The 23,283-nt window shown below is 35.4% G+C and overlaps 3 protein-coding genes across 3 annotated transcripts in view; all 3 read right to left on the bottom strand.

The window, feature by feature from the left end:
• LOC6054175 (ras-related protein Rab-27A) overlaps positions 1-16,259 on the bottom strand; it is a 44,823-nt gene extending 28,564 nt beyond the window's left edge. The window contains exon 1 of the mRNA XM_038248817.1: positions 16,081-16,259. The gene's annotated coding sequence lies outside the window, so the exon portion shown is untranslated. The remainder of the gene's footprint in view (positions 1-16,080) is intronic.
• Positions 9,197-10,372, bottom strand: LOC119771125. Its single transcript, XM_038266530.1, has 2 exons — positions 9,458-10,372; positions 9,197-9,396 (listed from the first exon to the last, which is right to left on the bottom strand). The coding sequence occupies exons 1-2, from the start codon at positions 10,134-10,136 to the stop codon at positions 9,197-9,199; spliced, it is 879 nt and encodes a 292-aa protein (XP_038122458.1). The 5' UTR covers positions 10,137-10,372.
• A 4,761-nt stretch (positions 16,260-21,020) lies between the features above and the next one.
• Positions 21,021-23,086, bottom strand: LOC6053285 (brahma-associated protein of 60 kDa). The gene is made up of 3 exons (XM_001869363.2): positions 22,755-23,086; positions 22,470-22,684; positions 21,021-22,403 (listed from the first exon to the last, which is right to left on the bottom strand). Exons 1-3 carry the CDS (start codon positions 22,836-22,838, stop codon positions 21,197-21,199), a joined length of 1,506 nt encoding a protein of 501 aa, XP_001869398.2. The 5' UTR covers positions 22,839-23,086; the 3' UTR covers positions 21,021-21,196.
• Between the last annotated feature and the right edge of the window lie 197 nt (positions 23,087-23,283).

Raw genomic sequence — 23,283 nt, forward strand, 5'->3', positions numbered from 1 at the left:
CCTGCAATGAGGCGGAAAATCTGCGACGGGCAATTGATTCCGGTAACATACGGTATCATTTGAAGAAAAATGTCATTCAAGTTTGAATCTGAAGAGATTTATGTCTTACTTTTGAAACCTCTTCAATAAAAAAACTTGAAACTTGATGGAATTAAGTCAAGAAATTTGAAAGCATTAAAAAAAATATTCAAAAAATGTCGCAAAACGTTAATAAATCACACCTCAAGTAAGACGATTCCATCAGAGAAGAAACACCTAAATTGAATTACCCAAATCATCACGCAAATTTGTACATCCATATTACGCCACTCAAAATTGAGCGAAGCTCATAAACATCAAGTCACTTTGCTTAAAAAAAGAAACGAAAAACTCAAAAGAAGCAAAAATCCTGCTTCCTAAATCACCCTGAAGCGTCGTAATGCTTCTCGCAAAAAAGACGCTGATGATAAACTTGACATCGTTGAGGAAATGCCACTTTTGCTGCTGCTGCCTACCTTCAGGCGAGGTTTCGAGGGGCTGTCAAAGTGAAAGCAAATGCCAGACAAATCCTTTGTGGTTGAAGCGTTGACTGACGGTGCTGTCACGCAGTTTTTGTACCCTTGTTTAATTAGGGAAGGTCTGTGTTACCTGCGGTTGGAAAGTTTGGGGGGTTGGACACTGAGACCGAATAGTCGCAGTGTCCTACCCCTTGAAGTTGAATTTTCTGACAGATAGATCAGCAAGAAAAAACAGTCCAATCAATCAACCAGTTCGCAGACGTAGTCCTCCGTCATAGCGCGCTACCACAGATCACGACATTTTCCCGGAAAATTTCCGGTTGATGCCAATGTCGCGAAGGGCCAAAAATGATAACTCAATAACGTTTTCCACACTGCCAGAAGTGACTGTGCGCCGCGGCCTTCTCGGAATTCCGATGGGATGGGGTTTTTGCTTCGCAGTCTGCAGGAAAACTGAACAGAAATGTTAATAATAGACAACCGCTCGAGAAACGTGACTGTATTTTCCTTTTCTTTTGTTGATTGGCAGTACTTTTTATTTCGGAAAGTTCCATGAGTTGAAGGAAAACTAAGTTTAGGGTTTCTCGAAGGAGCGTGTATTCATATTTTGACATTTGACAGATTATACCGTTGAAAAAAGTTGATGAAAGAAGTAAAGTTTTAACACCCAAGAGTGAAACGTCAAAACAATCGCTACAGTGCTGCCAGCATTTCAGCAAAGCCACTCAAGCACACCGAAAAATCCTGCGGGCGTAAAAATTACAATTTGCTGCCCATGTCAAACACAATAGAACAGGGAAAAGCTGCTGGAAAGGTCCCGTAAAATAGAGCAAAAACTTCAAACGCAAATCGGCTTTCAAGCCGGCTTCCCGGGAATCCCGGTCCAATGGAAATTGCGTTCCGAGTACGCAACAAAAAATAAATAACACCCTGACTCTAGGAATTCCATATCTGGTCGGAATCTGTCAACGCATTCCATGTGAGAGTTTGTGTAACCCACGTCCATTGAACGGTTCGAACTTTGCCATCAAAGCGCCCCCCCCCCTGCAGGTGGAAAGTTCTCGAACATGAATCGCCTTTGCGCCGCCTGCTTTGATGGACACGGCTACGGTAACTAAATGGTCCCAAGCGTACGGTCAGTGAAGATTTCTGGCGCAACAATGTTGCGCCCCCTCCCTTCACAGATTAATAGACAGAGCAATAACTCAATTAGGCCAGTTCCGGATAATCGTGCAAGCGTGACAGCTCGCAGCTGTCAAAGGAGGCGGCTGACCTCGGTGATGACTCAACGGTTTTCGGTTATCTCTGATAAACCACAGAGGAGCCGCCTCTTGATCCGTTCTCGACTCCAAGTGGAGAAAAGTTTGAAGAGAAGCAATTTACTGCCTTGGCAAATCGAACTCGGTTGGGAGCCCTGGGGAGAAGAAGGACGTAAAACTTTTCCGGTAGCAAAATTTGACGAGCCACGTGCAAATAATAAGGGATAGCGCCGTCCGAAAAAAAAACAGCATTTACTTGTTGCCCGCACGTGACAGCGGAGCACGATGGTCCATCATCGGCATCTCTCAGGTTCAGTCGCTCCGTCTGATTGGATCTGATTTGCGAGGCAGGCTTTTCGAGAAGGATGAAGACGAAATTGGTTCAATTCCCACTTGATGGTGAGGACACAGACTAATAGGCACGAAAGAAGATTTTACCCATTTTTGAGTAGTTTCGTGCAAACGTGCTCTTGTCAAAATAAAAAACAACAACCTCGGGTTTGTTTTCAAAAGGCCGTTAGCGCCACCTTGACCACCGACACAAATTTTCAATTATCTCTAAATTGAAACAACATTTAAATTATTTTCAGTTCAGGGCATTCGAAGAACGTCTAGACGAACAATCTCAAGCATTTTTGAAATTATTTTTTCGTATGTAGATCAAATGCCGATGCAAAAAAGACGTTGTTTACCAATGGCTCTTGCGTCCTTTCGAAAACTAATCCGAGAACTGAACAACTGACGTTGCAGGTCTAACAGTCTGTGGCGATAGTTATCGCCGGGTTGTGTGGCCTTGGCCTGGTAAGGCCCTTAGGAAGAGGAAATTTGCAACTCATGGGAAAAATGGGCTTCAATGAGGTGCTTCCGTCTTTCCTCGATCGCTTTTTCGTTATCTTGAAGTTTACTGAAATCAAGTACTAAAGCCCTATTTAATTTTTGATGTACAACGGTAAAAAACACGTTTTAAAGCCATTTTGATCACCATTTTTTATTTTAATACAAAAAAATAAACTGACGAGACAACATTTTTTCGATGGATCAACAATGACGAGCTGTCAAGTAGAACTTTTCTGTCAAGAAGGGCTGCGAAGTTTTTTTTTTCAATTTAAAAATCCATTTTAATTCTTTGCGGTCGTAGTCATTATACTCAGAAAAATAAGCATCATGTGAATAAAAGTATCACAAATTTAAGCTTCATTTTAGAACCCAATAAACGTGCAGAACTGACATTCAAACGTCAATTTACACGCTCATTCAAGGTTAGCCCTAATTTTCTTGAAATTCAGATCAATAATTCCTGCAACTTTTTTTTTCCTTATTTTCATTCGTTTTCCAAGAGAAAGGCTTCCCACTAATTGCTCTACATGCGTGCAGGGGATCAACACCATCGATTTGTAGGTGAAAATTAATACCATAAGCGCCCGGGAGTATGCAATAAGCGGATTATGTTTTTTTTTCTGCGTTCTGTTCAATGAGCTGTGGAATTCGGAGTTGGAACTCATAAATCATCATATGGTCCCGTTGGGCTAGTTCATGTATGGATTAAACCTGGATGAATACGGTATCTGTTGCCATAGAATAAAATTGTAGACTGAGCTTGATTTGAATGAAATTAAACAGAGATTTTGAATATTTTTTTTAAGAGTGTACTATTGCAAATGTCAAACTTGACATATGTCAGTTTGACATTTGCAATAGAAACTCAATATTTGAATTTTTTGAATGATTTGGTTTTGTGATGTTTTTAGAATTCTTAGAAATTTTAGAATTATTGTTTTATTTTTTTGTATTTTTTAATTTATTTTTTATTTTTTGAATTTTAGGAGTTTTTAGAATGTTTGAATTTTTATGTTTTTTTTGGAAACTTCAAAACTTTAAAAAAATTAGAATTTTTGAAAATTTGAAATTTTACATTTTTTTGAATTTTATGAAATTTTGAGTAAATTTATTGAAGAGTGTATTTTTTGACATATGTTAGTTTGACATTAGCAATGGAATCTCAATTCCAAATCTATGCAAGGAAATATCTCGCTCGACAGCACTCAGGAATTTTATACCTCCCCAACATTCCGAGATTTTGTGATCGGATCGTCTATTTTCGGTCCACGAGTAATATTGCAAGAAATATTCGCCGGGATTTCCCGAGAATCCATATGAATAGCCACATAACCTCTCGCATCCGGTTCCGGATGTGGGTGGAGGTTGGCGTTCGTCATACTCCTCCACGCTTTGGGTTGGGGTTGTAACATTTCTGGCGTGAGTGAAAGTTTTCGTTCTTTTTTTTTGGTTTGCGCTTGCCTTCAGAAGTGGTTATGAGGTCTGTTTTAACTCGGGTAGACAAGCGTCATTGTGGTTTCGCAATTTGTAGTTTTCTGGTGGCGATGTTTTGAGGTTAAAGAGCAGCAATTCAACGCTCAACTTCAACGATGAACTTTGTTGATGGCATTAAAAATAGTTTGAAAACTAACAATTCTTGATAAAAACAAATAGGAGTGTACTGATCTGTCAAAATGACAACAAGATGTGAGAAAACAATTAGGTTTTACGCCGTCGCGGCTAACCTCAATCTCGTTTTTCTGTTTGACAGCTCGCGTGCACTGTTTACATGGACTTAGTCGGAAGTGAAAGATTTTTTTTTTTCATAATTTTTTTTTTAGGTTCTTTTCGGTGTTAGCAAGTTATTTTTTTAAAATGGACCGACAATGTTTCTTAGCCGGTATGAACATGGGTTGTGTATTTGCTTATAAGATTAAGCGTCTTTTAAAAACAAATTTTAGGAAACGGTTTAACCTTTAGCTAGTCTCTGTCCAACGCTGGAAAGACAATGATTTAACTGCCGGTTTCGGAAGCAATCAACGAGATCCTCTTTGCTGACGTTAATAAGGTGATCGATATGGACGGGGAAATTTCGAGCCGGTTCTCAAGTTCAAGTAAAAAGTTGTTTTTCAACTTTCAAACTAAGGCTAAGTTACTTTGCGATAGTGTTTTTGATAGTGTCTATGAAAAAAGATCGTTTAAGAGTTTTATATATTTTTAGAGGTTAATTTATTTGAAAGATTACTCCGAATTGTGGGAAGGATTACACAGTTACATTATTTTTGTTGCTATAATAATTCACAAGAAGTTCAGGACAAACAATGTTATAAAAATATGTTGTCGCCTTTTTGCACGCCTCCTGCCACATGGTTTCATTTCTTTCTAGTTTAATACAAATTTGCTCGTTTTTCGACCAGACATAGAAAAAACCTTGACTTACATCGCAAATGTGCACCTGCGCCAGAACTTGCAAGAAATATTCATGATCCGGGTTTAGTTGAAAACTTTGTCCGTCAAAAACAAGATAATTCAAATCACTTAAAGATTGAACCTTTGAAAGTTGACTTCTTTTTGATAACCTGAAGGGGCATTTTATTTCCACCGTCGATCGACCACAACAGTCGCACTCCATGATGATATCGGGAGAAGCAGCAAGAAACGGTAATTTTTTATCAATGAATATACCACACTCATGCAAACGGATATTTCGGTGATCCTCCAGGTGTGTGGCAAACTTCTTCTTCGCCTTAGGTTCATTGTTTCTCCCATATCTGATTGCTTCAGATCCTGCGTTTTGGCGGTACGGGTGGCAGATTTTGTTTAAAAGGGACATTTTACTTGGTACAATCGTAGGCGACGCGTGGATGCACTGTCGTAGAATCGAAGCTGTTATTCGTCCTAAACGAATCCATCTCCACAGATCACACTGACTTTGAAGTCGTGTTAAACGCTCCACTTGATCGATCTCATGCTGCGATACGGAAAGCTGTAACTTTCCTGCTTCTTCGAAAATTTTCTCATCTGTCTCTACTTCCAGCTCCGCACGGTACTGTCTCGACAGCAGCAAATTAGGGTTGAACATTATATCAGAAGGAATTTGTGTACTTTGGCAATCAGTACACATTAAGTCCTCGCAGCAATACTTTTACAAGAACAGATTCGTCTGAATCACGTTTCAGCGACGAAACAAACTGCATGAAGTCCGCTTGGCCGCGTGGTTGATTGAGATCGTCCAATCGAGTGATTTTAAATCCAAAGTCTAAATCACCGATTGAATTATTAAGGTCATCTTTGATCTTTTTCGCTGGTCTCGACCACACGGACGGAAGTTCTGTAACAGAAAGCTAAAGAAAACGGTAACAAAAATTTAAGTTTTAATTTACGTTTTATACCTTATGCGTGGTTGACATGAAATTTAAATTTGCCAAAGCAAACAATAATGTGCTGACATGCGAGCAAGTTTCGCTTACGCCCGTAACGCATGTACAATGCGCGCAATTTATGCATCCATCTTTTTGGGCAATAATCCATGTGTTGTGCGGCGATTCTCGTAGCTTCATCGAGCGGTAAACCTGAAAAAGAATAATTTAAAATTTGATTATTTAAACAGAAAAAAAACCTGTCTGTTTATTAAACCCTTTTTTTAGTACTTTGAAACACAAGTTTTACGTGAGTTTTCTACATCATTTACTGTACAGTAAATCCTCACTATTTCGTTATCAAACTTAGATTTTGTTTAAATACAAACCTTTCCTCGAATGACGAAGTGATCATTAAATATTCCACCATTTACACTATGAATAAACCCAGATTGAAACTTTTTTAAACGCTTCAATGCTTTTGGAATTTTTTTAAATATTGTGCTCCAGGAACAACGTGAGTCATCAAATAATGCGTAACATGACCAACCGTTACGCATGTCGGGTAGTCTTTTTCATTTAATTTTGCGTCAAATGGATCGACCGAGTTAATAATTTTAATCTTATCGACGTAGCGTGCAAGTTCAGAATCTTTCAAGCCATTTGCGTATGTTGAGAGTTTATTTAAACTACTCATTTTAGTTATTTATGAAAAAATCTTTAGGAAATATAAAATTTGCAAACGCACTCTTCAAACTGTTTAGAACTGTCAACATGACAGCAGACAAAATGACATAGACAATCAAACATACTCTTTGTGTCCAGCATGTTCTTAGACAAATGAACAGATTTTTTTTTACAAAAACATGTCGTCAACTGGGGTGGATTGGGACTACAGTTTAAATAGGGACAGCAGCAGTTTTGGAAATAAATGTACACATTTTATCTTTTTCACTTTTTCCTTTAGGGATCGTGCATAAATCACGTGGCCTTTTTGAACCGTCGAGGATTCAGTTTTTTTTTTGTATTTGCCGGCAATTCTGGTGTTTTTTTTTAAGAGGAAAGGACCGAGCCTCGTAGCCTTGTGGTAACCTTGTGGCCTCGTAAGCGGTAGATTGGGGTTTCAAAACCCGACTCGGGCCAACACAACTGGTGATCTACTCCTTTCTGGATTCGATTACTTATAAGTAAATTAAAGGAGTAGTAATTAGTAAAGGGAAGGTAGTGTAAAGGGAAGGTAGTGTATCATCACAAGTTGGACTTTATTACGACACCTTAGGGATAGAGATCCTTAATAGGGAGACTGGTCGAAGTGAATTTGACGTACCCAAACAGACACGAGTTTGACGTGTCCAAACGAGCATTTGCCTTTACGCCCAGCAAAACTTATCAGTGTTGCCAAGCTCAAAACATACGTTGCCAGATCGATTTAGCCAGCTTAGACCAGTCTCCCTATTTAGGGTCTCTACTTAGGGAAGGCGACCTATGGAATGTTAATGTTATCCTTAAGAATAAGCCCAAAAAATCAGCTTTGTAAATGCGTCTCCGTAATATTTTTTTAAAATTTTTGTGGGGTTAATTACTTTTTTTAAATTTATTTATTACTTTAAACACAATAAACAAAACTCATTTTTTAACACATATGTTTTGCATTTTGCTTTTTTTAATTATTTAATCAACAGAGCAATTCTCTACGAAATCGGTCTTTTTTCTTTAATTTTAATTTTTGTATTTTTAAATCCGACTGAAACATTTTTGGTGCCTTCGGTATGCCCAAAGAAGCCATTTTGCATCATTAGTTTGTCCATATAATTTTCCATACAAATTTGGCAGCTGGCCAGACAAAAATGAAGTATGAAAATTTAAAATCTGTATCTTTTGAAGGAATTTTTTGATCGATTTGGTGTCTTCGGCAAAGTTGTATATGGACTACACTGGAAAAAATGATGCACGGTAAAAAAATTTTGGTGATTTTTTATTTAACTTTTTAACTTTTTTGAAAATAGTCGCAGTTTTTCATTTTTTTAATTAGTGCACATGTTTGCCCAACCTTGAATTTTTTTTTTTTAAAGCTGAGATATTGCCATGCAAAGGTTTAAAAACAGGAAAATCGATGTTTTCTAAGTCCCACCCAAACAACACACCATTTTCTAATGTCGATATCTCAGCAACTAATGGTCCGATTTTCAATGTTAAAATATGAAACATTCGTGAAATTTTCCGATCTTTTCGAAAAAAATATTTTCAAAATTTTTAAACCAGACCAGGACTAACATTTTAAAAGGGCCAAACATTCAATATTACGTTCTCAGCCCAGTTACCGAACAAGTGCTGTAAAGCAAAACGTAAAAAACAGCTTATTGGAAATTTTTAAAGCAAAACTCCAAAAAAACAGAAAAGCATACGAGTTCTACTTTTCCAATTCGTTTATGTAAGTAAGGATTTACCCTAATAAAAATATAGTTTTAATTGTTACATTAAGTTATGATCTTTTTATTTAACGAATACAAAATGCATGACACTTTAACAATTAAGTCAACAGCAGTTAATCCGTTTTGATATCTTGCCATTGTGTTTACAGATATGGGTGCTGACAAAATCGAAAACTTTTCGCGAATTACTCCTATTGCCCTCTCTACGTGAATCCTATATTGGGTGACTTGTTTATTCTCGTCTAGTTCTTTTAACGAAAATTGTGTCTTTTTTCGTAGAAAATTAGGAATATTTAGGACAGCCTTTTTTTCGGCAACCAAATCGGAGATTTCAAAACCCTTATCAGCTAAAATAATATCGTCTTCTACAATATGATCTAAAATACCGCTTTTTTTGAAAATTTCCTTATCTGAAATCCTACCGTTGTAACCTGAGCTAATGAAAGCAATGTTTCCATCTGGATGGATCGCAATCATATATTTAATTGTCTCGTGTTTTTTATAATTGCTATAAAGAGAAGTTGCCGCTTTTAAATCAGAGGATTCTGGCAAAAATTTCGAAGCAGTCAACAATAAATATTCGTTTGTTTCCAAACTTGGACTGAAAATTTTGTGGCAAATGTCGAACAGCAATTTCAGGTTCTGTGGGAAAATTTGCCCACTTGAGGCTTTCGTGGATTTGATAGAGAGTTCTGTGGAAATATTTTGAAATTGTCGTTAAGCTAGAGTTGTAGTCATAGGCCAATGATGAAAGCGATGTGTTCAATCTTAATCTCGTTAGAGTTAAAACAAGTAGCTGGTCTTTTGACAAATTACAGACAGGCTGATCTAGACTAGGTTCCAAAATTTAAATAGTTTAAAAAGGTTTCATAACTGCTAATCCCGGTATAGAATAAACATTTTCGGTCGTCTTCGACAAACTTCAGACCTCTTCTGCATTTTTGGACCTCAGCCTCCAACTCATCGTTTTTTTTTTGCAAACGAATAATTTCATCATAGTACTGCTGGAAAGTTTTTGCGGGATAGCAGACACCTAAAATTAAAATAAAAATCTGTGCAAAAATAAATAAATAGCAAAACATTAAGTAGCAAACCTCCTTCCTGTACGTTGCAATTTCCCTTACGCGAAGATGATGCAACAGCCTCATCTTCTTGTTGTTTGGATGCCAATATAGATGGGTTTGACTGTTGCTGGTCTGTAGGTAACGAGGTGGAATTTTCTGGCAAATCAGAACGATCCATATTCAAATCAGCCCTGATGTCATCAGAATCCATTTCATCGCAAGAGGAAAAATTGTGATCAGAACCGGCCCTGGAGGAAAAGTCAGAGCGTTCGCTGTTGGACCGCGACCGGCCATGGGTTGAATTATCGGCTCCGTACTCCATGTTTCCGGATCCGGCCCGTGAAGACATGTCGGAGCGTTCGCTGATCGATCGTGAACGGCTGTGGGACGAATGATCGGTTCCAGTATCCATGTCTTCGGAACCAGCCTTGTAGGACATGTCGGAGCGTTCGCTGATCGACCGTGAACGGACGTGGTTCGAATTATCCGCTCCGGACTCCATGTTTCCGGATCCTGCCCTGGAGGAAATATCGGAGCGTTCGCTGATCGACCGTGAACGGCTGTGGGACGAATGATCGGTTCCAGTATCCATGTCTTCGGGACCGGCCTTGGAGGACATGTCGGAGCGTTCACTGATCGAACGTGAACGGCCGTGGGTCGAATTATCGGCTCCGCACTCCATGTTTCCGGATCCGGCCCTTGTAGACATGTCGGAGTGTTCGCTTATGGATCGTGAACGGTCGTGAGTTGAATTAACCGCTCCGTTTGTTGAAGGCCGGTGACCGGTTGTTCGTGCAACAGAACCATCCGGTTGCAGCCTGGCAGTCGAACCGTTGGAGGCGGGAACAGGCTCGTCCAAGCTGTCGGAAGAATCATCGTCGGGAAGTTCGTCCTTGCGCGTCAATTCTAAATCGATCGTCGGAACCCAGTCTACATTATCCACGTCAAAAAAGTGCAGAAGGTTTTCCTACAAATATATGAAAATCTATAATCTGATTAGTATTCAATCAGAAATATCAACTTACCGCCGACGAAATGCCTGCCACAAACAAATTTTTTAACTTTGAAATCGTCTTTTTTCTTCAAAGCATCAAGCCACAGTTTTCGGCGTTTGAGGCTCAAATTGTTCGTATGGATATGCACGGTTTTTCCGGGAACTGTGTGGAAAGTAAATTTTCCGCTCGATTCACTCCGATCACAGTTATCCACAAAACATTTTCGAGGCATTTTGCCAATTTTTGAAGAACTTAAACACTCTTGAACCGCACGCAACGAACAACGAGCAAGACTATGTAAACAGTGCACGCGAGCTGTCAAATGACGTCACGCTGTAAAACCTAATTTTGTCGTGTACTTTTTGTGTGACAAATTCCCACTTTCTGCAAAGTAAACACACACGCAAGATCGTTTCCAAACATTCCATGTAGAAAAAACCACACAAAATTCGTCAAAACATGTTATAGCCCACTCTTGGACCTTTTCTCCCCAACTGACAGCTTCGGGTAAGGGATTTGGCTCGTCTTTCAGACTAGCTTACCGTCCCGGAAGGTCCGGTAGAGGGATTGTCGACCCAGATTTTTCCCCCCTCTCGAATTTTCGGCAAAGAATACCATATTAAACCAAAACCTTAAAATTACGGGAAAAGGGACGGCTGAGTGCTGGCCGACAAATTTAAAGACCATTATCTGGCGTGTCCTTCTCGTACCACCTTTTACGAAGATCTTTCTAGGAGGAGGGTCCGTCCACGTGGTCATGAAATCTGGTCGTTTGCTGGTCGGTGAAAAGATATTAACCATCCATCATTTCATGACAAAATAACAAAATAAAATACGCCGGCTTTTCCCCTCGTTTGCTGAAGGATGATGTCTGGCCGAGCTGTTTTTTTTCCTCAAAAGTGAGCTTATTTATTACGACAAAGTGCGTCCGTGAAATGGAAAGCGTTCCCAACGGGAAAGAGGGATAAGAAATAGAAGACTGCTACTCTTTGGGAAATGCCTAAAAGTCACGGCGTCTTTGATCTTTTTCACGAGTCTCAGAAAGTCGCACTAAGTAGGCTTTGGGAGAAGGATTGGGACGGAGGCGTAATTTTGCCAACTCATCGGAGACATTAAGTTAATGCTTTCTTCAAACTTTGCTTCCGCTTCGGAAAACTTTTAATAATCCGAAAAAAAACTGTCATGACTTTGATTTAGCGTGTAGAAAGATTAATTGTAACACTTTTGAGTTAAGTGTGGTTGTCAAAATACACCGAATTAATGTTTCAAAAATAAAAACATAATTTTTGGAATATTTTGAAATTTTTGGATTTTTTTGAATTTTAGGATTTTTGGAATAATCGAAATTTTGGAATTCATTATTTGTTTTAAAAATTTAGAAATTTAAGATTTTCATTTTGATTTTTTGGAACTATCAGAATTTTTGGAGCTTTTATTTTTTGTTTGAAACCATCGGATTTTATGAAAAAAAAATATTTTAATTTTTGTTGAATAGGGGAAATATACCCTTTCGACAAATTTTCATCACTTTTTTCCGTTTTCCGCTATTTAATCAACATTTTCAGATGTATCAACAATGGAGAGTTGCTTGCTAACTTTTATTTGAGCTATTCATTACTTTGGAACAGTCAAAAACACTTTATTTAAGCTGTAATTCATCATCAAAGTGCTGATAGGCCGATAATAGAAATGGGCTGAGAAAGGATATAGTCCAATACTTATTTGTTTTTTGAATATTAAAAAAAATATTTATTTTGAATTTTTGTTTAATTTTTGAATTTTTTGGATTGCTTAAGTTTTGGGATGTTTTAGAATTTTACAATATATTTATTGTTTTTTTTTTAATTTTTGTAGTTTTTAAAATTACAAAAAAATTTAAATTTTTAGAAGTTTTCAAAATGTTGTGTCTTAAAAAATTTAGTGTTTTTTAAATAATTTTTGATTTTTTTAGAATTTTAAGTATTTAATAATTTTGGGAGTTTTTGAAATTTTCAGATTTTTTGAAATTTTTGGAATTTATAGAATTTTTAGAATCTTGGAATTTACAGGTTTTTTTTTAGTTTTGGAATTTTCAGAAATTTTGGAATTTTTAAAATCCTATTTTTGGAATTTTTGAAATTTTCTTAAATCATAGGAATTTTAGGAATTTTAGGAATCACAGGAATTTTAGGAATTTAAGGAATTTAAGGAATTTAAGGAATTTAAGGAATTTAAGGAATTTAAGGAATTTAAGGAATTTAAGGAAATTAAGGAATTTAAGGAATTTAAGGAATTTAAGAAATTTAAGGAATTTAAGGAAATTAAGGAATTTAAGGAATTTAAGGAATTGAAGGAATTTAAGGAATTGAAGGAATTTAAGGAATTTAAGGAATTTAAGGAATTTAAGGAATTTTAAAATTTTTAGAAATTTTAGAAATTTTAGAATTTTTTATGATTTTTAGGAACTTTTGGAATTTTAAGAATTTATGCAATTTTTGGAATTTATGGAATGTTTGGAATTTTTGGAACATTGAATTTTTTTGAAAATTTTGAAATTTTTGAAATTTTTTGAATTTTTGGAATTTGAAAATTTTCTTAATTTTTGGAATTTTTGAATTTTTGGAACTTTTTGAATTTTTGTAATTTTAGGATTTTTAGGAATCTTAGGAATTTCGGATTTTTTTTTGGAATTTGGGGAATTTTAGCAATATTATAAGTTTATGAAATTTTTGTGATTTTTGGATTTTTTTGAATTTTTGGAATTTTTGGAAATTTTTGAATTTTTTTTAATTTTTAGAATTTTTGGAATTTTTGATTTTTTGGTATTTTTGAATTTTTTGGAATTTTTGGAATTTTTGGAAAGTTTAAAATTTTTGGAATTTTTGGAATTTTTGAATATTTTGGTATTTTTGAATTTTTTGAAATTTTTTGAAATTTTTTAAATTTTTAAAACTTTTACAATTTTTGGGTTTTTTTTAATTTTTTGATTTTTTCGAATTTTTTGGAATTTTAGGAATCTTAGGATTTTTTGATTTTTTTGGAATATAAGGAATTTTAGGAATTTTAGGAGTTTAAGGAATTTTAGGAATTTCAGCAATCTTAGGATTTTTAGGAATTTTAAGAATTTTAGGAATTTTAGGAATTTTAAAAAATTTAGAAATTTTAGGAATTTTAGGAATTTTAGAAATTTTAGAAATTTAAGGAATTTTAGGAATTTTATGATTTTCAGGAATCTCAGGAATTTTTGGCATTTTAGAAATTTGATGAATTTTAGTAATTTAAGGAATGGTAGGAATTTCGGGAATTTCAGGAATTTTAGGAATTTAAGAAGTTTTTGGAATTTTAGGAATTTTAGGAATTTGAAGAATTTTAAGAATTTCTGAAATTTTAGAAATTTTAGGGAATTTTAAGAATTTTAGGAATTTTAGGAATTAAAGGATTTTTAGGAATTTTAGGAATTTCTCAAATTTTAGGGATTTTAAGAATTTTAAGAATTTTAGGAATTTTAGGAATTTTAGGAATTTCAGGAATTTTAGGAAATTTAGAAATTTTAGAAACTTTAGAAATTTTAGGAATTTTAGGAATTTTATGATTTTTAGGAATCTCAGGAATTTTTGGAATTTTAGTAATTTAAGGAATGGTAGGAATTTCGGGAATTTTAGGAATTTAAGAAGTTTTTGGAATTTTAGGAATTTTAGGAATTTGCAGAATTTTAAGAATTTCGGAAATTTTAGAAATTTAAGGAATTTTAAGAATTTTAGGAATTTTAGGAATTAAAGGATTTTTAGGAATTTTAGAAATTTTAGGAATTTCTGAAATTTTAGGAATTTTAAGAATTTTAAGAATTTTAGGAATTTTAGGAATTTTAGGAATTTTAGGAATTTTAGGAATTCAAGGAATTTTAGGAATTTTAGGAATTTTAGGAATTTTAGGAATATTAGGAATTTTGGGAATTTTAGGAATTTTAGGAGTTTTAGGAATTAGGAATTTTAGGAATATTAGGAATTGGAGCATATTTAGTAGTTTTAGGAATTTAGGAATTATAAGAATTTTAGAAATTTTAAGAACTTTTGGAATTTTTAGAATTTTTGAAATTTTTGTAATTTATGAAATGTTTGAAATTTTTAATAAAAAAAAATGAACATTTAAATTTAATATTTTTTTTTGAATTTTTGATATTTTAGGAATTTTAGGAATTTTGAGAATTTTTGGAATTTTTGGATATTTTTATTTTTTTTTATTTTCGGAGCTTTTTGAATTTTTGGAATTTTTGGATTTTTAAGGAATCATAGGAAGCTTAAGAACTTTTGAATTTTTTGGAATTTTAGAAATTTTAGGAACTTTTGGAATTTTTAGAATTTTTGCATTTTTTTGGAATTTATAGAATGTTTGGAATTATTGGAATTTAAAAAAAAAAAACAATTTTTGGATTTTTTGAAATTTTTGGAATTTTAGAAATTTTAGGATTTTTAGGAATTTCAAGGATTTTAGGAATTTTAAGAATTTAAGGAATTTTAAAAATTTTAGGATTTCTTGGAATTTTAGGAATTATAGGAATTAATAGAATTTTTGGATCTTTTTTTTTTTGAATTTTTGAAATATTTTGATTTTTTTTTAATTTAAGAAATTTTGAAAAGGGATTTGTCAAGCTTTAATTAAATTTAAAAATCAAACAATGAATTAGGTAAAAAAATAATGATAAAAATAATAACTCAAATTTAAAATTACACAGTTTTTGTGTAAACCGTTCCCACTCAAAAATGAATAAGTTGGCCAAATATCAGATTTGAATAAATTTCACTCAGAATTCAACGAAAAATTAGTAGTGAAATTTATAGTGAAAATTCACCCAAATTTGATAGTTGCCCATTTACTTATTTCTGAGACGTCATCAGTTTGAAGAAACCTGAGTAATTTAGAATGAATTTAAAATTTGGTCAAAACTCAAGATCTACTTCGCTTAATTTTCTGTGGAAACGTTCTCTTCCGAAACGTTATTAATATCTTAGCAACCAAGTGTCGCTCCTTTCACGACAGTCTCAAACATGTCACGCCAATTTCCAGTTTTGCAACTGTTTTTGACACCCGTCGCCTACTGCTTCACAGCGTGCACGTGTTACCTGTCTGTCGCGCTCGCGCTACACTCAGACATTAATCTACCCAATTAAATTTCCATAACCGTGCACTCGCTCGCTGGCACCTTCTGCGCGTTCCGCCCCAAATTACCAAACCCACAAACACACACGCCAAAGCTCGGTGGTGGCAGCTCATCGCGCAATTTGCAGAATTTCAGGAGCATTGCGCCCCAAAGTATGCATATCGCCCCTGGCGACATCTAGCGGTAAATTAGAGCACGACGGATAGAAAAAGAAAAGATGAAACGTTCGAGCATCTTTTCACTTTCCCTTTCATTCATCCTGCCAGCTTCCAGCCCCCCTAAATTTACGATGAGTTACGGTTGAGCTGGACACACATACACAAACACACACAAATCAAGGACGAGCCCCCGGATGAAAGCGTCCACAAGCGTTGCTGGTAGAGAGGCAGAAACTGTGTCCTGGAGGGAAAACTGTGGAAAATAAACCAACCGATAGCGCGTGTGCTTCCTGTAGGGGAGATTGTGGAGCATACACCTGTTGCGCGCGTTCCGAATCCCTTAACACTTTAAAAGCTTCGCACCTTCAAAAACAGCTTGCTACGATTCGACGCGCCACGCTGTCTGCGGAAGTTGGCCCCCTCGAGGTTAGGAAATATTCCACTGTGGAAAGGAAAATAGAGTGCAGAGGGAAATTCACGCGCGCGCCTGCTGCGATGCACACTCGAACTATTCGGAAAATGCGACCGTTCCGTTGAGAAGCGCGAATGCTACTGAATGGCACTGGAAGTGTGAACCAAACTGATAAGGCCGACGCCGCCGCCGTTCGGGTCGCCACGGCAGGTTCGGGCAACAGGCTGCCTGATATCAAAACTCGAAGCTAGCTCACAGCTGGAAAAGCGATGTTGCGTGGAAGTGTGAGTGAGGCATTTCCCGGATTTTCAAACCTGCTTGAAAGCTTTCATATCGGATGGCTATGGGACGAAGCTTTGGATAAAGTTGAAGCTTTTGGTTTTGATTCGAAGTTTTTGACGTGGATAAAAAGGTGTTTAGCTGAAGCTTCAATATGGAAAATGATAAACACTTTTGACAGTTGAGCAATTCTATTGAACCACGTGACGAATATTGGTGTTTTTAATACCCCTCCCAAGCAAAGAAAAAATCTAAAATTTAAATTTTTATTGTAACTGAAAAATACAAGCGAAACAACTAGAAACGTATACTCGAACGTATACTATGATGACAACGATTGAAGTATAGTTAATATCTTCTCCTTGTAGGATGAAAAAATACTTCTCCAAAGTACCACTCCTAGTTTAAAAATCCCTAAATTAAAAATTTAACGATGCATTTACCGAAATATATTTAACTGAGAGTAATAACTGAAAAATACAACGGAAAAATTCAAAACATGTAGGGGAAAGTGGGGCAAGTGTAACAAGCTAAGGAAATGCTCGTTATAACCCATTAAAAAGTTAAAAAAATCTGTCGGATTTTATTATAATCATCTTATTCTAGGTCTTGACTAAGACTTTGTTTAAACAAGTTTTTAAAAAATCCTGTTTTTTAATGTGAAAAATTGATTTTGAAATTTTTGATTTTCCGTACGTTCTACTCAACTAGTGGGGCAAGACGAGCAACCCGTTGGGGCAAGAGGAACAATGCATGAAAAATATGGTAATTTGCTAACAATTGAACTGTTATCACTTAGATACATCAGATTAGAATGTATTTGAAAGGTTTCTTCCATTTTTAGATTAAATAAAAATATTTTACTAAAATTTTATAGTTTTACGAAAAAAAATACTACTTCGATGATAAATAGTAAATTTTCATAATATCACTATACTTTGTATGTACAATTTTTTTTAACGATTGTTTATCAGTTTTTAAGTACTTACATGTATTTATTTCCCAATAAAATATGTTGTTGCAGCAATTCGTAATTTTTCCATACTAAAAATCCATATGGTACACTTGCCCCACCTGAACAAGATTTTTTAAAAGCTCTCAACAAAAATAACCAAAAGTTAAATCATACTTTGTAATAGGTGCATGTCATTTGTAGGGACACTACTGATCTAGGAAAAATAGCATTTTGATAAAATGAGCCTTAAAACGAACCCTAAGCCTTATTTTGTACTTTCCAAATATTATAAGAAAACAAAGGTTTTGAAAAAAACTTCATTAAATCTTATGCCCCGTGGCGTTTACGTCATTTTGGCGGTTATGTGGTAGTAGAATCAGCTAATTGCATTGCTAGCAACAATTCCTCATACTGGAAATAATCAAAATTGTACAAATTACGGCCGTAGGAGCGATTGTTCCTCTTGCCCCATATGGTCGTCTTGCCCCACCTTCCCCTACTGCGATGACAACGATCGTTCAATCGATTGAAATATAATATCTTCTTGTTGGAGGATGAAAACTTTCATTTTAGCGGGTTTTTTTTAATGGACAATTGTCCACGAAGAGGGGGGGGGGTCAGATTTAACTATTCACGTGGTTTATAGTTGGTTCCATAGGACCTTTTGAGCAATAATATTTTACAAAAAGAAAAAATAATAAAACTTAAAAATATACCAACAAACTCTCATTGGCCCATTCACATTGTTTAGCTAGGGTTATGTTTGTTTTTATTATTTTTTACAATTTTATTTTTTTAATGCTTTAATATTTTTAATATTTTTAATATTGAGCAATTCGCTACAAAATCGGTCTTTTTTTTAATTTTAATTTTTGTATTTTTTAAACCGAATAAAACTTTTTTGGTGCTTTCGGTATGCCCAAAGATGCCATTTTGCATCATTAGTTTGTCCATATAATTTTCCGTACAAATTTGGCAGCTGTCCATACAAAAATGATATGTGAAAATTCAAAAATCTGTATCTTTTGAAGGAATTTTTTGATGGCAATATCTCAGCAACTAAGAGTCGTATTAACCAAGTTCAAAATCGCAAAATATAGAGAACTTTCTCAGTTTTTCAAAAATATTTCTTTCAAAAGTGGGCAAACATGTGCACTAATTTTAAAAAAATCTGCGACTATTTTCAAAAAAGTTACCTAAAAATGGCCATAACTTGAAAACGGTGCACTGTATGAAAATTTCACTAAAGTACTTTTTGATTGCAAATTTGTTTTTACATTGAAAATGAGGTTGAAAAATTTTTGCGACCAATATTTCGATTTTTTGAAAAAATCTGTACTGATTAAAAAATTCATAACTCGGTCAAAGATTTTTTGCACAACGTGGAAATTTCTGAAAAGTTGGCATTTGATGTTCTCTAGAACATATAAAAAAAAACAGTGTTTTTTTTTTGCAAATCTTGTTTTAGTGACAAAAAGTGAAATTAAAAATCACCAAAAAATTTTTAACGTGTATAATTTTTTTCAGTGTAGTCCATATCCATACCTACAACTTTGCCGAAGACACCAAATCGATCAAAACATTTCTTAAAAAGATACAGATCTTTGAATTTTCACATATCATTTTTGCATGCACAGCTGCCAAATTTGTATGGAAAATTATATGGACAAACTAATGATGCAAAATGGCTAATTTGGGCATACCAAAGGCACCAAAAAAGTTTCAGCCGGATTAAAAAAATACAAAAAAAATGAATGACTGAAATCTGAGAGAACTGCTCTATTTTTAATGTTTTTCATATTTTTAATATTTGTAATATTTTTTATATATTTAATATTTTTAATATTTCAATTATTTCAATGTTTTTAATATTTTGAATTTTTTTATTTTTCATTTTATTTTCATATTTTTAATATTTTTAATATTTTTAATATTTTTATTATTTTTAATATTTTTAATATTTTTAATGTTTTTAATATTTTTAATATTTTTAATATTTTTAATATTTTTAATATTTTTAATATTTTTAATATTTTTAATATTTTTAATATTTTTAATAATTTTATTATTTTTAATATTTTTAAAAATTTTAATATTTTTAATATTTTTAATATCTTTAATATTTTTAATATTTTTAATATTTTTAATATTATTAGTATTTTTATTATTTTTAATATTTTTAATACTTTTAATATTTTTGATATTTTTAATAATTTTAATATTTTTAATATTCTTAATTTTTTTAATATTCTTCATATTTTTAATATTTTAATATCATCAGTATTTTTAACTTTTAAATATTTTTAATATGTTCAATATTTTAAATATTTAAAATATTCTAAATATTTTTATTATTTTTAATATTTTTAATATTTTTAATATTTTTAAAAATTTTAATATTTTTAATATTTTTAATATCTTTAATATTTTTAATATTTTTAATATTCTTAATTTTTTTAATATTCTTCATATTTTTAATATTTTAATATCATCAGTATTTTTAACTTTTAAATATTTTTAATATGTTCAATATTTTAAATATTTAAAATATTCTTAATATTTTTATTATTTTTCATATTTTTTTTATATTCTTTATATTTTTAATATTTTTTATATTTTGAATATTTTTAATATTTGCCATTTGGGTTACGAATTTGAGTGCGTGACATCTCAGTTAGTCAAACATCTGATCACCATTAAAGTTTCAGCCGGATTAAAAAATACAAAAAAAAAACGAATGACCGAAACCTAAGAGAACTGCTCTATTTTTTATATTTGTAATATTTGTAATATTTTAATTTTTTTTTGATATTTTTAATATTTTTAATGTTTCCATTTTTTTAATGTTTTTAATATTTTTTTATTTTTAATTTGTTTAATATTTTAAATATTTTAATATTTTTATATTCTTAATATTTTCAATATTTTTAATATTTTAAAAATTTTTTAACTTATAATAAGAGTGAGCTATAAAATTTTAAAACTTGACTAAAGTTGAAAACTGTAAAAATAGCAAAAATACAGCTATTCCATACTTATTCAAAAGGTAACGCACTCTTGTTTATTTTGCTCTTAAACTTCTTCATCTGGGGATTCGAACTCATGACATTTGGGTTACGAATTTGAGTGCGTGACATCTCAGTTAGTAAAACATCTGATTTTTTTTCGAAATTTTATTGATATTGGAGGAATAGTTGAATCCCTTTGCAACATTTTTTATTGCAATTTATTTAAAAATATAATAAATCTATTGTCCCAAGCATGTATCAGTAGGGTGTAATATCATAATCGATTTTCCAGCACAGCACTTTTACAGTTCCTTTTGGGGCCCTGAACAACTCCCCAAAGTTTGGGGCCGATTGGTTTAGTCCTCACTTTGCGCAAAGCGATTCAATTTTCCATATAAATTTGTATGGGGAAAGCCATTATTTTAGATTTTGATATTTATCAGCAAAAGTCAGCAAAATTGAGTGAATCTAGTTTGAAAATGGTACAAAATGTTACAAAATACTTCAAGAGTTGCCATACAAGTATGCTAGGAATTCCCGACTTTTTGACAAAATAGCATAATTTTGACGACTTCCCGACCTGAGTGGCCACCCTGCATGTTTAAACTTTCTTTTCTGCTCCAAAAAAAAGCAAATAAAAAACACTTTATTTGTGGTCCAACCGCGGCTTCCGCCACAAAGTTGAAGACTTTATTGATCAAATACCTTTTTTTATGTTGTTGCCCACAATAATATTCATCAAGATTCGATTATTATACTTGTCTTACTTTTAAAATATGTTGGAAAGTAATTTCGCACGCTCGTCCGTCTGTCTGTTAATTTTTTTTACGAGTTCCTAATCCCCAGCGCCTGCTCCAGCTCGGCCCGCTTCTGGTTGACCTTGGTGAAGAAGTACCGCGAGACGGCCTCCTGCGTCCACGGCTGGTAGTAGAACTCGGCCCGCCGCTCCTCCTCCGGATTGCCGACGATGTCGGTCATCGTCTTGAGGTCGCGCGTCTGCGACACGATCCACTTGTGGATGAACGTTTGCGGATCCTTGGCGAAGCTGAGGAAGAACTCGCGGTTGGTTTTGAGTTGGTTGATGGTTTCGACGGTGTCGTGGATTTTGCTGTCGAGGGTTTGGATTTCCTGCTGGGAGGCGGTGCTAAGGAGGAAGTTGTTCATCTGGTTCTTGAGGGTGTCGTCCACTTCGACGTCGATGTCGTAGCAAGCGGTCTGCTTGCTCTCGAGACCACCCTCGACCGTGATGACGTGGTTGATGACGATTGGGTCCGGGGGGTGAAGCAGCGGGTTGAGGCGCTGGGGGATTTCGGCGAATTTCATGCGCTGGCAGCCGAAGATCTGCTCGAGATACTTGTCGCAGGTGATGTACTCGCGCTCGTGGGAATCCTGGAGTTTGTGCGTTTTGATGTACTGCCACAGGGCGGAGATGATGACCGGACGGGTCTGGGTGTGGACACCGAGCAGACGGGCCAGACGCGGGTCCAGCTTGAACTGGAGTGGTTGATAGTCGAGCAGAAGGAGAATTGTGCAACGCACGTTGCGATCTCCGGGGCGTTTCACCTGGAATCCGTCCGTCTCCTGGGTGGAATGAGTCCGGTGCCACTCGACCAGATGATTGTCCGGTCCGTACAGCTCCTTGTCCAGCTCAATCACCAGCGACTTGAAGAAGCTGGAAAACTTGCGCTTGATCTTGTTCGGATCGGACTTGTTGTCCTCCAGCAGGCGTCCTTCGACGCGAAGTTCCCACGATGCGACGGAACTCTCGCCACCCGGATCGGCACCCCCGGCCTCACCCGTCTCCTTGCTCGGATAAAACGTGTTCGAAATGAAGATCCGCAACTTGCGCTTTTGCTTCATCGGACGCTTCAACGCTTCCTGGATGTCCAGCCGCTTGCGCATGATGGTCGCGTCCAGCTTGCGCTCGAACGCCAGCAAGTCCATGTAGGCTTGCGATTCCGGGACCAGGTCGCGCACCTTTTGCGGCAGAATCTTGTCCGCGAGCTTCTTCTTCTTCTTGGTTGGATACTCGCTGAGAAAAAAAAAAAAACAACAAAATTAACAACTCCAAAAAAACAACCAAAAACAACGAACCCACCTCTTGGGCGGCTGCTGACCGCTCCGGTTGTCCGCCGGACGCTTGTTCCCCCCGGGGGCGTTGCTCGGCATCGGCGAGCCGCGCATGTTCCCGGGCGGTCCGCCCTGGAACCCGCCCGGCTGCATTGGCCGCTGGTGCATCGGTACGCCGGGACCGCCCGGGTTCGGCGGCGGCGGTCCACCGGCCATCTGCGGTGGCGGAGTGTACCCGCGGGGCTATCGGTCGCGAAGCGAATCATCAATTTTGAGACTTCAACAAGGAAGAAAACAGAGAAAAAAAACTCACTGGAAAGTTGTTGCCGGGGCCGTAGGGACGCATCCCGGGCGGAGGTTGATTGCCCGGCCCTGCCGGAGGAAAGCGTTGGGACATGATTACTCCACCGGCAATCGACGCCTCAATTGAACGGGTACACGCAGAACACAGAAATCAATGGAAATATTCACTTTTTTACGGAGAAATCACGAAAAAACTACGGAATTGTACGCGAGTCAAACAATTTCTGGCAGCGGCATTTTGTTTTTCGCGATGGCGACACGCTCAAACTAGAGAGCCTGGAGCTTATTAGAGAACGGACATCTCAAACCAAAAGTACCGATCGAAGCACGAGAACTGTCAAACGGAGGTACCAATCGAGCATAAGACAAAGGATTTTGCTCGATTGATACCTCCGTTTGACAGTTCTCGTGCTTCGATTGGTACTTTTGGTTTGAGATGTCCGTTCTCTGATAAGCTCCAGGCTCTCTAGCTCAAACGTCAAAAAATCGTTTTGACGGAGGTGGATTCTGCAGTTTAAGAAATGCAGCAGCGCTTCAAA

The sequence above is a fragment of the Culex quinquefasciatus genome, chromosome 1 (assembly GCF_015732765.1).
Source record: "Culex quinquefasciatus strain JHB chromosome 1, VPISU_Cqui_1.0_pri_paternal, whole genome shotgun sequence".
Classification (NCBI taxonomy): domain Eukaryota; kingdom Metazoa; phylum Arthropoda; class Insecta; order Diptera; family Culicidae; genus Culex; species Culex quinquefasciatus.